The sequence below is a fragment of the Schistocerca nitens genome, chromosome 2, assembly GCF_023898315.1.
Source record: "Schistocerca nitens isolate TAMUIC-IGC-003100 chromosome 2, iqSchNite1.1, whole genome shotgun sequence".
Taxonomy (NCBI): Eukaryota; Metazoa; Arthropoda; class Insecta; order Orthoptera; family Acrididae; genus Schistocerca; species Schistocerca nitens.
In genome coordinates, this window is record NC_064615.1 from 593946827 (window position 1) to 593964737 (window position 17911).

The 17911-nt window shown below is 42.1% G+C and overlaps 1 protein-coding gene across 1 annotated transcript in view; it reads left to right on the plus strand.

The window, feature by feature from the left end:
- Positions 1 to 17911, plus strand: part of LOC126234508 (proto-oncogene tyrosine-protein kinase receptor Ret-like) — a 141164-nt gene that overhangs the window by 20115 nt on the left and 103138 nt on the right. Inside the window, exons 3-4 of the mRNA XM_049943202.1 lie at positions 9160 to 9353; positions 17544 to 17753. Of these exons, the coding sequence (XP_049799159.1) occupies positions 9160 to 9353; positions 17544 to 17753 (404 nt within the window). The remainder of the gene's footprint in view (positions 1 to 9159; positions 9354 to 17543; positions 17754 to 17911) is intronic.

The window sequence follows — 17911 nt, forward strand, 5'->3', positions numbered from 1 at the left end:
TAATAGTAGTTATAATACGGCTTGAGCAGTAAACTTTTTATCTTATTTCTCCTACAGAGAGAGGAAAGTGATATTCCACTTATTACCAGGCCCTGTCTGCAGCACTGTGTTGTACCCACCGTCGTCTTGTAACATTTCATCTGTTGTAACAACACTCCATCACCTTTTCCTGCGACACTGCATCACCTTTTTCTGCGACAGTATGTCAACTCTCCCTCTGGTCATCATTACAGCTATTAACGTTAACTACAGTCCGTCGCACCTGTACAGCCTCAGATACTCAGTCTACTAATACTACAAAATGACAGCACGCCCCAAGTTTGAACCCGAACAACGGCTATAACGAGTCACGTAGCTGGGACGAGCTGCTGCAACACTGGGAGCGCAAAGGACGAGTAATGCCTCATGACGTTCCTTGTTATTATTTCATTTCGCTCGCCCCATCTGGCGGACACTGGGTTGGCAGCAATAACAGGATGTATCATAATTAATAGCTGCAACTGAGTCAGCTGAAAGCATACAATAATAGAAGTGAAAGGTTCCAGAAACCATGGGCACACAGACCAGCCGTCTCGAAAGATGTCTGCGAATGTGTGGTTGCAAGCTGCCACTGATTTCAGCATGAACTATTGACCCAGTTAGTAAACATTTATTTTAAATGTAAACTTTTCGATTAAGTCGCCTTCTAATTAGTCTCAGATTTCATCCATAGCCTACCTTAACACAGAATACTTCAGCATGTTTCATGCTCCAAATTACTGTACACTCGTAGCTTTTAAAAGTGGTGTTCAATGCGTCATACAGGTATTTGGATGCAATACAGAACTCGGCTCTGCAGTGAGGTACGAATTTTTTCAAAAATCCGCCAGATCATCTCGTAAACGTCGATAAGACAGTTCACTGCTCCATTTCGTCAAGTTTACCCACAGAAGTGTTGTACACTTCATTTTTGAGACAGCTACAGACAGAAAAATCGAGATGGGCGACCTATCCAGCCTGGGCCGTAGTGGAGCATTACATATCGTCTTACGTCAGCAGCAAAATGTGCCGTGCTTCATCATGCATGTACCGCACTCCCCACGTTATGCAAGAGGCGTGCGTGAAATATGATCCTAATGAAAATTCTACAAAAGTTCTCTTTTTGACTGGACTGCCTGCAGTGCCTATTAGTTTTCTGTTGAAGCTAGTGGGATGGGTGGACCTCTGGCCACATTTCGTAGCCGGTTAGGGGGAGGTAATCAAAACTTCGTTCGGACAGGGTATTTCCTATTGACCTTTTGATATAAGCGTTCTGATATATCATCTCTTCTGCAATGAGCCTACGTAAAAACTTATAATTATAACAGAAAAGAAATTTATTGACGCCTTTGTTAGTGACAGCGTAGAGCAGTTTGGCCTACTAGAACCGTGTACTTTAGGTTAACCACCGCACGTAGCTGAGGTAAAATATTGTCTTACATGCATACAAAAAAAATACTGGGTGCGCACAGACGCAAATTTTTGGGGAATTACTGAAAAAACCGATGCTTATCAGTAGGTAGTCATCAACAGCGTAATTTAGCAGGGGCCTAACAGGAAACAAGGGAAAGGCTAATGTTGGAAGGATGTCAATGACGAGAAGGGCACACCTCATGTGGTAATGCTTCTTAGCGTGGTTCCGACGAAATCCAGCGGTGATCTACAACTACATCTACATCTACATGGATACTCTGCAAATCGCATTCAAGTGCCTGGCAGAGGGTTCATCGAACCACCTTCACGGTTCTCTATTATTCCAATCCCGTATAGAGCACGGAAAGAACGAAGACCTGTATCTTTCCGCACGAGGTCTGATTTCCCTTATGTTATCGTGATGATCGTTTCTCCCTATGTAGGTCGGTGTCAACAAAATATTTTAGCATTCGGAGGAGAAAGTTGGTGACTGGAATTTCGTGAGAAGATTCCGTCGCAACGAAAAACGCATTTCTTTTAATGATTTCCAGCCCAAACCCTGTATCATTTCTGTGACACTCTCCCCCATATTTCGCGATAATACAAAACTTACTTCTTCTCTTTGAACTTTTTCGATGTACTCCGTCAGTCCTATCTGGTAAGGATCCCACACCGCGCAGCAGTATTGTAAAAAAGGACGGACAAGACTAGTGTAGGCAGTCTCCTTAGTATGTTACATTTTCTAACTGTCCTGCCAGTAAAACGCAGTCTTTGGTTAGCCTTCCCCACAACGTTTTCAATGTGTTCCTTCCAATTTAAGTTGTTCGTAATTGTAATACCTAGGTAGTTAGGTGAATTTACGGCTTTTAGATTAGATTGATTTATCGGGTAACCGAAGTTTAACGAGTTCCTTTTAGCACTCATGTGGATGACCTCACATTTTTCGTTATTCAGGGTCAACTGCCACTTTTCGTACCATTCAGATATTTTTTCTAAATCGTTTTGCAGTTTGTTTTGATCTTCTGATGACTTTATTAGTCGACATCGACAGCGTCATCTGCAAACAAGCGAAGACGGCTGCTCAGGTTGTGTCCCAAATCGTTTTTATAGATAAGGAACAGCAAAGGGCTTATAACGCTACCTTGGGGAACGCCAGAAATCACATCTGCTTTACTCGATGATAGAGGAGTAAGAACGACTAAGCAAGTGCCTGCACCCTGGGATACATGTCCCTGGCGTCACTCTGCTGGCAAACGTTATATTCTTATCAGAAGATGAAAACAAATTGCAAAATGACTTAGACGCGATGACTGTTTCGCGCGAAAAGTAGGAGTTGACTCTAAATGAGGAAAAAGATGAGGTCGTCCACATAAGTATTAAAATGAATCCGTTAAATTTCAGTTACACGATAACTCAAGCAAATCTAAAGGCTGTCAGTTCAACTAAATACCTAGGAATTACAATTAGCAACCATTTAAACTGGGACGACCACATAGATAACGTTGTGGTGATGGCAAACCAAGGACTGCGTTTTATTCGAAAAACATGCAACAGCTATAGTAAAAAGACTGCCTGCACGACACCTCTGCTACAGTATTGCAGTGTGATATGTGATCCTTACCATACAGGGTTGACGGAGGCCATCGAAAAAGTTCAAAGAAGGGCAGCTTCCCGAAGTAGGGGAGAGAGTGTCACTGATAAGATCAGCGAGGTGAGGTGGCAACCATTAAAACAAAGGCGTTTTTCGACTACGGAGGGATCTTTTCACGAAACTTCAGTTACGACTTTCTCCTCCTAATTCGAAAGTATGTTATTGACCCCAACCTACACAGGAAAAAATAATCATTATAATAAAATAAGAGACATCACAGTTCGCACGGAAACATATAAGTTTTTATTTTCCTCATATGCTGTTCGAGAGTGGAATGGTAGAGAAATGGGCTGAAGGTGGTTCGTGAACCCTCTCCCAGACACTTAAGTGTGAATTGCAGGGCAGTCATGTAGATATGACAGCCCAAATTGTAGCCCCTTTTCTCGTTCCCAGAATTTAAAAGTAGCTGTCTTATACTTATCTGAAGAATTATTGCTAAATAAATATGCAATCAATGCCGCACTTAATGGGACGAAAGGAGAAGCATTATTTAGTGAATTCAATACTTTTTGAGGCAATTGAAAATAATAGTGTTAAATTTGTCCGTTATAATTTGGCAGACGAAGAATAAGCCATTTTTATTTAGTAATTAGTATAGTATCGTCGAAAACGAAACTCATGTTGTTTCCATATTTCTGAATTTACAGATGATTTCCGACTCTTATTTCTCAGAAACAGGTTCTAATCAACTGCGTGCCTGTGGAGGATAGTCTCAGCTGTGCACCTGCGTTCATGATTTCCTGACAAAAAGTAACAGTTTGTAGCGATTGACGGGAAGTCATCTAAAGAAGTAGAATTTATCTGAGACCCCTCAAGGAAATTGTACAGGCCCTCTGCTGGTCTTCATTTATATAGAATATTTAGGACACAACCTGAATAGCCGTCTTCTACTGTTTGCAGGTGATTCTGTCGTCTACCGTGTAGTAAAGTATCATACGATCACAATAAATTATAAGATGATTTAGGCAAGACATCTGCCTGATACGAAGAGTGTAAATTGACACTGAATAATAAAATGTGAGGTAATCTAAGTGAGTAATAAAAATTTCGTTAAATTTCGTTTATACGATAAATCACATAAAGTTAAACGTTGTTGATTCAACTAAAACACCTCCGGATTGCAATTACCAACTACTTAAATTGGACCCATCACATGGGAAATGTTGTCGGGATACCGAACCAAAAAATGCATTTTACTGGCAGAACTCTAGGAAGGAGCAAAAAATCTGATAAAGAGGCTGCCTGCATTACGCTAGTCCGGCCACTTCTGGAGTACTACTGCACGCTATGCGATCCGTCCCAGTAGGATTGACAAAGGACATCGAAAAAGTTAAAATTAGGGCATCTTGTTTTGTATAATAACTAAATAGATGACATAGTGACATGCCTACGATAATCAGATTGGATGGCTATCAATAAAACAAAGGCTTTTTGTTGTAGCGAGATGGTTTCACGAATAAATGTGAACAGCAGCTGTAGACAGGAAGGAATCTGTCATACACCACCCATTTATTCCAGCAAGTGGCAATTCCCTGCTAGTCCGGAAATATTTTTAATGATAGGCTGCACTGTGACGAAAAAATATCGTCATGTTTATGTCCAAAAATAGTCTGTACTGTACGCAGTTCAGGAATACCACTACTTGCTCTATGTTGCGAGAAGGGGGTCCTATCAGTGGTACACACTTCTTGTACTATTTTGCAAAAAAAAAGTGTATCCTAGTAGATAACAGTGTTTCACATCCACTTAATCAGTAAACATCACTTACGTTGTGCATACGAATGTGAAGAAATAACTACGTATATATGCATCGAGAGTTGTTATTATTTAATTTAAATTTCGTACTAGCAACTGAACTGTCCACTGATTAAAAGAACCAGGCGTCTGTAGTAGGCTGCAAGTACGTAGCTGTACTTGTAGAGTACATAGCCGGCCCGGGTGGCCTAGCGGTTCTGGGCGCTTCAGTCCGGAACCGCGCGACCGCTACGGTCGCAAGTTCGGATCCTGCCTCGGGCATGGATGTGTGTGATGTCCTTAGGTTAGTTAGGTTTAAGTAGTTCTAAGTTCTACGGGACTGATGACCTCAGAAGTTAAGTCCCATAGTGCTCAGAGCCATTTGAACCATTTGTAGAGTACATAACATTCGCTACAGTTAAATGTCTTAATGAATAAAGTGATATCATCCAGTCTTTTCTTTCGAGTTCTGTAAAGGAACACACTGTGGTAAGCAATTTACTGTAATGCAAGAAGATACGACGTGAAATATTTGCTACGTATTATCTACCATTTGTCCTCAACCAAAGATTTTATGTGTGGGATTTATACAGCCTTTTCACGATATCGTCTATCACTCAAGTTAAGTGATTCAGAGCATGCCTACCGCTTAGTCCATTTCCTTTTCTTACAGTACATTACTCGCATGTTACGTAATGGTACAGCTTCTGTTCAGATTTTGAATAAATGCCGGCCATTTCAGACCAAAGAAATAACTGAAGCCTTAGCCAACGATGCAATTTTTCTCAACAACGTTTCGCTCTATTTTGTGTTGATGCAAAGCAAATATTTTATTCCCTATTATGTCTTAATTTTCTTTCAAAAATATTTTACCATGAAGTACTCCTTTCAATATTAGTTATCTACTAGAGTAAACATCCATTATTTTAAATATCGTTTGACCTTTTCATTTGAAATTCTGCTCAGATAATACATAAGCTAATTCATTGTATGTCGGAAGTTCAACTCTTTCTTCGCTTAACTAGCAGCAAACAAAAAATATCTAACTCTAAATGTCTTTTCCTTTGCGAACTCTTTTAAACTTTTCATTTACTGTAATTTAATGTCATATAATTCACTTTTTTCATTCCTCTGGGATTAAAATAGTATGGTTTGGAGATAATTTCATTTTATTTATACGCACTATAGCGTTCTCATACCAAAGAAGTCGACGATAGTTGACGAATGTCATAAAAAAGCTGTCCCACAGTGAAGCGATTTCACGTCCGCAAATATACGAGTAATACACAAAAAAAAACCTACGTGCTGCCACCACCACTTTAGGTCCTGAAGCTATGCAATTAGAGCGAAATGTAAGCCTCCTCATTAGTCAGCAAATCGCAACCCACTATCTTTACCTAAGTGAATTGTCACTTGCCACTTAGGCAGACGAAAGTAATGACAATGCAATAACATGCCTGTATAAATGGTTTCCACGGGTATTGGTTACGGGGAAAATATGGACAGTTTACAGGTTATCAACACTGTACAATCAATAAATAGTTATGTACCGAAATTCTCTAGTGGCAACTCAGTGTCAAATATCGCAAATTGAGTAACTGTTACTCAAAGCGGTATAACATTCCACTTCTTCGTACCAACAACACTCTCCTCTCAGCGTGTTCAACTCTTACAAATCACCAGGGAAAACACACGATTGTATCAGAGAATATTACCCACTGTGCCACTCAACTAATTCTTAGTATGCAGCACCGGAAAACTAGTTAGACTTTACGGAACAGTCTATGTCAGTATTTGACCTGAAATTCAGTTACAGTAAATACTTGATCTCCATACAGTTTCCATAAGAAAAAACTTCCACGTCCAATAAAATCTTAAAGCCTCCTCTATACCATTACATAGCCAGATCTGCCTTAGTAGTAATTCTTTGATTCACAATGGGAAACAGTAGACAGTATTTCACTGGCAGAACAAAGCAACCATCTCGAGCCAGTAATTGCTCTGAGCTGTAACTTGTCAAACACTGCGATTACCGCGAGTATTACAACTCCGCTGTGACTATCACCACTGCAGCTTACTGTAACTGTCAGCACGTCGCTTACTGTTCCAGTGGTGGCTGCTCAACACGACTTCTCCACGATAACTACCTCTCTGAAACTGACCTTAAGATCAACGTTAAACCATTTTGGAATCATTTACACAGACAAACGTAAAGCGATACCATTTTAACAATTAAGTCATTATTTCAGAAGACCGTTCTCGCTTCTTCTTGTGGCCGGTTGCGACTATCGTTGCACCTTCGCCGCTCGAATTGCTACTGCTGCGCGCCACCGATGTCATTATTTTCTTTGCCGTTCGAGGCGTGAATAAATGATTTTGCTTCTGCATCGGCATTCTGCAACTTATTGAATATAGACACATGTAGACTGGGGTGACAAAAGTCATGCGATAGCGATATGCAGATATACAGTTGGCTGTAGTACCGCGTACGCAAGGTGTGAAAGGGCACTGCATTGGGGGAGCAGTCATTTGTACTCAGGTGATTCATGTGGAAAGATTTCCGACGTGATCAGAGCCGCACGACAGGAATTAACAGACTCTGAACGTGGAATGTAGTTGGAGCTAGATGCAGCGAGCATCAATTTCGGAAATCCATCGGGAATTCAGTATCTTGAGATCCACAGTGTCAAGAATGTACCGGGAATACCGCATTTCTGACATTACTTCTCACCAGGTACAACTCAGTGGTCGACGGCCTTCACTTAACGACTGAGAGCAGCGGCGTTTGCGTAGAGTTGTCAGTGGTTCAAATGGTTCAAATGGCGCTGAGCACTATGGGACTCAACTGCTGTGGTCATAAGTCCCCTAGAACTTAGAACTACTTAAACCTAACTAACCTAAGGACAGCACACAACACCCAGCCATCACGAGGCAGAGAAAATCCCTGACCCCGCCGGGAATCGAACCCGGGAACCCGGGCGTGGGAAGCGAGAACGCTACCGCACGACCACGAGATGCGGGCAGAGTTGTCAGTGCTGACACACAAGCAGTACTGCGCGCAATGACAACTCAAGTCGATGTGGGATGCGCGACGAACGTATCTTGTAGGAAAGTGCGGCGAAATTTGGCGTTAATGTGCTGTGGCAGTAGACGACCGATGCGAGTGCATTCGCTAACAGTGTGACATCGCCAGCAGTGGCTCTCCTGGACTGGTGACCGCATCGGCTGGACCCTAGACGACTGAAAAACAGTTGCCTCATCAGATGAGCTCCTGTTTCGGTTGATAAAAGCTGATTGTACAGCTCGAGTGTGGCGTAGATCACACGAAGCCATGGAACTAAGTTGTCAACAAGGCACTCTACAAGCTGGTGATAGCTCCGTAATGGTGCGGGCTGTCTTTACATGGAATGGACTGGGCCCTCTGACCCAACTGACCTGATCATTGACTGGAAATGGTTATTTTCGGTTACTTGGAGACCGTTTGCGGCCATTCATGGACTTCATGTTTCCAAACAACGATGGAATTTTTATGGATAACAATGAGCCATGCCACCAGCCACAGTTGTGCGCGATAGATTTGAAGAATATTCTGGACAGTTCAGGTGAATGATTTGGCCACACAGGTATCTCAAGATGAGACCCGTCGAACAAATGGTTCAAATGGCTCTGAGCACTATGGAACTTAACTGCTGAGGTCATCAGTCCCCTAGAACTTAGAACTACTTCAACCCAACTAACCTAAGGACATCACACACATCCATGCCCGAGGCAGGATTCGAATCTGCGACCGTAGCTGTCGTGCGGTTCCAGACTGTAGTGCCTAGAACCGCTCGGCCACTTCGGTCGGCCCCCATCGAACATTTCCGTTACAAAACAGAGAGGTCAATTCGTGCACAACTCCCTGCGCCGGCAGTATTATAGCATCTGTGGACAGCTATAGAGGCAGCATGGGTCAATATTTCTGCAGCGGTTTCGAACGACTTGAGTCCCCGCCACCTCGAGCTTCTGCGCTATGCGGGCAAAAGGAGGTCAGGTACAGTATTAGGAGGTACCCCACGTCTTCTGTCACCTCAGTTTAAGTGACATTACAATAAATAACAATTAATATTTAACCCATACCATCATAAATTTCCACTACTACACGAGTAGGTTAAAACGAAAAGACTACCATGACGACAACAGAATTAAAATATCACTTTACGGCCCGTCACATGGAGCCTCTCAAACTTGTTTTGAGGGCGGATGCTGCGGAGTGTTCCATGTGAATATCAGCACACATTTTGCATGGCGCCTGCTGCCTTCCCTGCCTGGCCGGCAGTGCAGCGTCCTGCTCCCTGTTACAGCGAGGGCAGGAACTCCACGGCGCGTCCCGAGGTGGCGCCGCTTGGCGGTTGCGCGTGGCGGGGCGCAAAGGCCAACTTCTCGACGGAGCTGATCCCCCACTACGCCACCTGCACGCCAGATGTCCGCCACTGTCCGGACGGCTTCTGCGACCCGCTGGAGAACATCTCTGCCCTCTGTCCTCAGGACTGCGTCAGTGAGTACAGCCGCCACGCGCTTTGCCTCGAAGGCGTACCAACGTGTTGACCATCACCTCTGAAAAAATATCTAGCAGTGAGCAAGACCTTGGTGATTCTTCGTTTGTCTCAAAGATTTCATTCCAGTGGCTTATACATGTGCCGCGTGGCTATAATCAAAGTGCAGTTACTCACAGAGAACCAGTGTGCGCTGTAATTATCGTACGGCAGCGAAACTTGGTAGATTTTGATTTATATTGGAAAAAATTAGTTCTTATTTTGGCCACCGGGCGTAATTCTGGCGCTGTGAATGCAAGGAAGACGCACAGACATGTTTTCATATGTAAGGGATTAGGAATGAGATGCAGGCACAATAGATCAAACAAGAGAGAAAGCCGTAATATTGATTACATTATTGAGCGCCATTTACACAATCTGCTCAGTGTGAGCAATGGAAACGTTGACGAGGTGTTGTACAGCACCAGATTTGCAACTGATGGTCAAAGCTGGAACTAATTTTTTTTCCAGCCTAAATCAGTGCCACATTAATGTATTAGCATATCTACTAAATTCCGCTACAACATGGTAATTACAGCCAATACTGGACATTTGTGAGTAGCTGCACTTTAATTATAATGTTGTTTTACTTTGCGTTCTTATTTTCCACGCTTCTGAGCCGTATGTCAAAACAGTTGTAGCCATCACTTTATCAAATTTTATTTTTGTTTCCTTCCGCACTTGTTTGCCTAGCATTCTTTGTGCTGTAGCACGGATCATTTGATATTTGTAAAATTTATTGAGCATATCATTTTCAGGTGGTATCTTACCTCACAACCTAAGAAGTTAAAACCGAAAACTTTTTCCAAAGCATTACCATTTAACATTATTTCCCTTAAGAGCCACAATTTTTTGTTGGTAGTTCTGTGAGAAATATTGAAACTGTAACCTTTGCGTATCTGGCCTAGGCAAAGAATTGCTCCTTGTTGATCATCCCCCATCTATTGTAAAATTATTTTGTCGTCAACTTATATCTTGATGTTTATCCAGTTATATGATCCTATTTTTATTGCATGGTTGGCTTAGATTTTCTTTGGTTACGTCAATAGTAGAGTGTAGACGATGAGCTACTCCTATTGTTATGGTGCAGTCTTACTTCTTCTCGTGTTTCTTATGATTTTTGTTTGTTTACATAGGCTTTCAACATTTCGTATTAAGTGCCTGGAGTACACTTGTCTTGCTAAAATATGGCATAAAATATGTCGGCTAACTCGTCGAAAAGTCTCGCGTTTTCATTTTCAACACCCTCCTCTTTTGTATTGCTTCTTTCGTTGTTGTTGTTTTTGTTGTTGTGGTTTCCAGTCGGAACTAGGGCTGCTGATAAAATGTCGATATATAGATATTTTCCAAAGAGTACCTATATATTTCGGTGACATTATTTTTCCCAATATATCGATATCGAAAAGGCAATACTGAGAGCCAATATTTTTATTTCATATTATATTTTTTTCGCAATTTTCGGTAAATATTTGAAATTGTTCTTTTGAAATTGTAGTGTAACATAATTTTACTTTCGCTGTGTGAAGGTGTCTTACCCGCGCGAGGTAGCCGCGCAGGCTTGGCCACCTTGCCACGGTTCGCGCGGCTCTGCCCGTCGGAGGTTCGAGTCCTCCCTCGGGCATGGGTGTGTGTGTTATCCTTAGCGTAAGTTAGTTTATGTTAGACAGATTACGTAGTGTGCAAGCCTAGAGATCGATGACGTCAGCTGTTTGATCCCATAGGAACTTCTCACAAACAAAAAAAGGTGTCTTACTACTTTTTGAGCTTTCATCAAGTCCAGTCTGTCTCTTTGACTGTGTGAAGCAAGTATAGGTGGCAGAAAGCACAAGTTCGACTGCACTGGTGGGTGGCTGTGTGAATGGAACAACAAGATTTCCGACAGCATACCAGTTGCCTTAAAAAACAATTTTTAACATGTGTGCTATTTTTTCATATCGGAATTCTTCAAAAAAAGTTGCTGAAAATGATGAACGAAACTCTAAACAACAAGATGAGTCTTTGCAGTGGGTGGAGACGTATGAGAGGAAATGATGACATAATCGGCACTCGGTGCTACTAACGGAAACGGCACGTTTGCAGACATGAAAAACTAGGGAAGTCAAGATGAAATATTCCGGACAAATACAATATGTGACGAAACCGAATGACAGACCCATCGGACACCTTTCATTGTGTCACTTAGATGCAGTTACCATTTTAAGCAAAGTGGTTATCGCTGAGAGTGAACGTGCATCGTTTTCCTTTCAATTCTTGCTCTAAGGGGGATAAGCAGGCTGCTAGCTTGTTATGTATCTAATAATAAATAGACACTTAAACACACAGTTTTAAAACCGGCAGTATATTTACAGTGTGCAGCCGATGTTTTTCGTAGGCCGGTAGGTCGATATTTTCTTCCGTCCATATATCGATTCTTCAGCCGTCACTCGGTAACGATATCTTTTACATATCGATATATCGGATTCCGGATATTTTTAAAAATGTCAACAGTCCTAGTCGAGACCTATGTTCGATGCAGTTCTGCACGCTACTTTATCCTATTGAAGCCTCTTCATTTTGCGTAACTGATTCAATGTGCATCCATTTGAACATGTTTACACTGATGATCCCTTCTTTTAGTCAAATCGAACCATAATTTCTTTTTTTCCCAATTTGATTCAGTACCTGCTCATTAATTACTCTATCCTCTAATTCAGCGTTCTTTTGTAGCACTACAGTTCAAACGCTTCTATTCTCTTACTGTGCAAAAAAAAGTATCGTCTACATTTCACTTCCCTAAAAGCTTCACTGTAAATAAAAAAACTTCAGAAAATACTTCCTTACAGATAAATTTGTATTAGATATTAGTAAAAACCTCTGTTTCAGAAACGCTTTTTCTGGTTTAGCAAGTTTCAATTTTACATCCTCTCTAATTCGGCTACCACCTGTTATTTGGCTGCAGAAATAGTAAAACTCATCTACTGCATTCAGTGTTCAATTTTTCTAATCTAATGCCTTCAGCATCACCTGAATTATTACCGTAACATTGTCACTAAAAGATTTTTCCTTCCCAAATCTACTTTGCTGGTCTAATAGTAGTGAGTCAACTATGTTTCTAAGACTATCGTAGGTTATTTGTGTGTATACTTAATAATAGTGTTTAAGAAAGCTTATTCCTTAGTAGTTTTGCTTTTATTGGTATATGCTTTGCTGTAAGGCGGTATTACTTCAACTGTTGCCCAGGAGTATATCATTGCCTTCGTTTTCTAGCAAGTAATAATTGCTTTCAGTTAGTGTATTTCCTGCAGTGATCCTAAATATTTTGGTAACTGCGTGTTCATTCCGTCCTGTCCCGTGACCCGCCACGGTTATCTCGTCTCCTTGGTAAATTTAGAATACGTCAACCAACGTGTGGGAACGGTAAAAGATCAGGAATTTCGAAAGCGTTGAAAATGGCGCATTGTGCATTCTAAAGGACGAACAGTCAACATTCAGGGATATGATAGGAACGATCATTGGAAGCAAAAAGTTCCTATAAACATTGGGCTCTAAAATGAATACCTTAAGAGCTATGAGAACTTGTTCATCTTCGCTCCTGAGAAACACATATGTTGTACTGCACAAGTACTCATAGCTCTTAAGCTAGGCACTTTAGAGCACGATGCTTACAAGGTTTTTCTGCTTCCAATGACCGTTCCTCTACATCGTCTAATATTGACCGGTCCCCGTGGGACAGTCTCTACAGTGTGTTCGAGATTACTTTAGTAGTGACGTGGAGGCGTGGACCATATGCCACGTCCTGGCCAAAACATGAACATAACCTAACATTTCATTCCGCTCGTTCAAACTCGGAAGCTATTTGATGTACAGAGATCTAACTGACGTCAAGTGTCTATTCGAAGAGCTGTACTACATTTCTTTTCAGTGATATTTGCGGTAACAAAATTTTAAGATAATATATGGGAAGTTTAAGAAAATGCGTATCCTGGCGGCGATTTTACAGAATTTTGGACTTGTGGGGAAATCTTTTCTTGTTGAATTTAAGTCAAGATATAAAGCAAACGATATCTTAATAATACGTCATCATATTATCATTCGCTCCAAACTAGAATTCTATTGAAGATCTCTAACACGAGATAAGTTGAGTTAAATATTTGAGGAATAATGCTGCTTTCTCGCGTGAAAACGTCAGCGGTCACTCGCCGTTTTATGATCAAACTTTCTTCTTATTTGTAACATAACGAAAAACTGAGGTAAAAAGAAACCTTGTCGTCGATTTGGAAGGCAGAATGGAAAATAGATTACCTCAGTATTACAATACTTATAATTCAAACTGTGAGTGGGATTTCTTTGTGTACTGAGTTCCCGAGATGAATTTCATTCGGAATCAGTAGCTAATCCCAGCCTTGTTATTAATAGTCAAAACCTGTGAAAACTTAAGTTCGCTAAGCACGTACATCAAAAGCTCACACCAAAGATTCAGTTGAATCTTCCAAGCATCTTTTCTAGGATAAAAATGGAAAAACTGTGCTGACGCTATCACAGTTGTCACACTGTCACTGTCCTTTCTTAATGACGTGATCATTTCTTATGACGACTTTTGTTAAATAATTTAATTGTGCGAAGCTCTTCCCATGATGCGGTGCATATGGGTGATGACTTCCTCGTACTTTCCTGAATTGAGTATACAAACAACTGATTTGCTGTATGGTTTGATTGCAGACAGCGTATCTTTTATTATTATTGGTGGCAACGTAAAATTTTTCTTATTAATACTACTGTGGCGTATATGTGATGCTAACCAATAGTCTCCGATTTTCCTTTTACCATGGTAGGCCTCTGATCAACAATAACAGAATAGTTGGAAGCATTAGCATGAACAATTGTTGGCGGTGTGGGCACGTAATGGCCAAACCATTTCTCTCGACTGGCCTCATACGGCAATGCCCTGGCTAAGAGAGCGACATCGAACTTCACCACTGAATAGCATTTGTCGAAGTGCCTTCTGATATTGTTCACTGTCATACAACAACAATAATAATGAATAAAACCTTCACAATTAATAAAATGTTCCGACCTACTATGCCACGGTCGATTGGATTTCACATTTAAACCCAACGTTCGTCCCCATCTGCGGATGACATTTTCAAGAGAGGTCGTAGCTTCTTTGAGTGTCCGATACACACTCTGACTCTCTACTGACAGCGAAATTCCGTTACGCGTGCTTCCACACAGTAGTGTGACATCACATATTTTGAATACCCGAGCGCGTAGTTGCTATCGCCCTGTGGTCGAAGACTGGTACACATCCACCATGGGAATTCTCCAGCTAATATGAGGTTCATGACACAACTATCCGCAGGCAAAGTGATATGCACAGTCTTAAGACTTAGGCAAGGTTTGGTTCTACTGGACATCTCGGAGACTAAAACAGCCCTCTTTTCAAAAGATTACAAGACGATGCAGGCCACACTAAAAGCCCACATTTCTTGTCATGCAAGAGAAGAAGTCGAACTACTGCTTACAGCATGATAAGGTCAGTCGCACATTTTTTTGATTATGTGACGCACTGACAAATTTTGCTGGACAGTCATGCGACATCCCACACACAGTCCTGATGTAGTAACCTTCTGACTTCCATCTCTTTGAACCTATGAAGGATGGACTGCGTGGCCAACATTCTACAGACTCAGATTCTGTTCTCAAAGCTGCAACACATTAGCTAGCTTGAGCTGGTTTAGGTTCATACATTCGTGGCATTGGGGAAAGTACATAACGATTGATGGTAAGAACATTTTGATTCTTTACCACATAGCTTTCTAATGAGGCAATATTTATAAATGCAGATTTATAACAGTCTATAATGAGAGCTAGGGCACATTTGGTCACACATTGCTCTCGATCGCGTATCGTGGGGCATGTTATACAACGGCCGCTGCTTGGCACAGAAAATGAGAGAGAGGTCGTTATGTTCAGACTCGGTGGAGAACACGGATAAAATATCAGTCATGGGATAGGTACAAAATCGATCTTCACAGGAAAATTAACAGAGGAAAAATTCTTCTTGTAAAATGTAAACGTTTACGGCCGGAAATGTCACAATGAACAAAATGTACTTGGCTCTTATTCCATGGTCGAATGTGTTTCACATTAATGCCCAACTTTTCATCCCCATCTGTGGCCGATGTTTTGAAGGGGGATCGTAGCTTCTTTGAGTGCAGAATTCAGACCCTGACTCGATACTGACTACAGTAGAATTAATAAGACACAGAGATAGTTAATCACCCATGAATTTTAATAGGAAACAGGAGGGCGTGAAATTGAATGACATCTGGATCCCGATACTGAAGAAGATGTGTACCTGTCTTCCATCATAGGGTGACAGCAACAGCACACGACAGCAACCGGCAACGGACAATTTCGCTCGGGTATTCAAAGCATGTGACGTCACGCCACTTCACTACTGTGAACCAGGGTGTGAATCGAACACTCAAATAAACTACGATCCCCCCTGAAAATAGCCTCCACAGATGGAGACGAAACGTTGTGTTTAAGTGTGAAATTCATTCGACCACGGCATAACAGCCTGGAACATCTCATTAACTGTGATACTTCCGGCAGTGTAAGTTTACATTTTACAAACAAAAAAAATGGTTCAAATGGCTCTGAGCACTATGGGACTCAACTGCTGAGGTCATTAGTCCCCTAGAACTTAGAACTAGTTAAACCTAACTAACCTAAGGACATCACACACATCCATGCCCGAGGCAGGATTCGAACCTGCGACCGTAGCGGTCTCGCGGTTCCAGACTGCAGCGCCAGAACCGCGCGGCCACTTCGGCCGGCTTACAAACAAAACATTAACATCAAAACTGTAAGACAGTGGTTCCCAACAGGTGGTCCGCGGACCCCAAGGGGTGCGCGAGCTATGCCAGAGGGGCCCGCAAGGTGTATGATAACAGATTTTTTGTTTTGGCCGCTTTTTGCATGAGTAGAGCTTTAGCGAACGCTAACTTCTGCGTCTAGCGTCTTCCTAGAGCCAACTGACACTAGCACACTCTAGCGCAAAACTAGACTTAGAGGCAAATAGTTCTGCTGTATGCCGTTAGACTGCGCGCGCTGCCTCCTTGCAGCTGACAACTGACAGTCACTTTACACATCGGTGATAAAATTACAGACTTCTGGGCATCAGCACGCAAGGACTACAAGAAACTTGGAGATAAGGCAATGAAAAAGATCCTTCAATTTGCAACCACGTATCGGTGTGGGCAAGCATTTTCTTCCATGTGTTTCATGAAAAACAAATATAGGAACCGGCCCGACATGCGGTCGGATTTCAGAGTGAAAGTTTCAAGTTTGGAACCCAATATTTCAGAAATAATGGGCACAAAGGTCAGATTGAACTGATCACATTAAGAACTGAAAATTAAAACTAACTGTATACTGATGGAGTACTCTGTTGTAACTGTATTTTTTCTAATAAATAATATCTTGTATGAAATTAGTGTTTTCTTATTTTTCACACATGTCTACTCATTCAAGTGTAGTACACTTTGACGACCAATACGTTCAGTTTTAATTTTTCCTGTCATTTTCGGATCATACTCAATTTTTATTTTTTTAAGGTGTTTGTTATACTAAACACCCAGATTTGAAGACAAAGATTTTGAGCAATAATCAAAATTTAACAGTAACAATGATGGCTAAATTGAAAAAGTTTTAAGCTCAATATTTTTTTCAATAATGAATATGTCAATGTTTTTTCTAAGTACCAATAATAGAAAATGTATAAAAAGACTCTTCATTTGGCTTTTTTAGGAACTTCATACTGTGACATGCCAAGGTACCAATCATGCTCGATGAGGGGGTCCTCGAGAAAATTTTGTTGGGGACTCCTGCTTAAGAAATAGCAAAAACAAAGATCTCACTGCGCAGTGAACTATACGACAGGACAGCCTAGTGCTAATGAGAAGTGCAGTAGTGGTTGAGGTGACAGTTTGGCAACTGCTGGTGTTTGCTGTGGTTACAGGAGCCGTAGGATTGGCTGAATGCCGGCCATGCATTCCTCGTAAACCTTACGCCACGGCAGCCTTTCACCACCGTCAATGCTAAAGTAATTTTGGACAGGGTACGGTAGTATACACCGCGAAAGTGAGCGCCGGCTGTGCCGTGTGCAGGGCGGTCGTTCGCCAGCGGCATCGGCGGCCAGGGCCGCGGCCTCTACAGCTGCGCCGGCGTGGGCGTGTGCTGGGGCGCGCGCCCCGAATCCTGCAAGTGCAAGACGGACGCCGGCAGGCCGCAGCAGGCCGGCACCGCGGGGGCGGCCGCCGGCTCCCGCCCCACCGCCGCGCCCACCGACTCCCCCACCACCGCCACGCCGTCCTCAGGTGAGCAGCTGGCCGTGCCAACTCACAGCTTTTCCTATCTTTAAACTACGAGGGGTGTTCAGTAAGTAATGCTTTCACTGCCGTTTTGGAGGTTACGTATAGTGCTGCCATCTATCGGAACTTCGTGAAACTATAGTGGCTGAAGCGGGAATATTCCA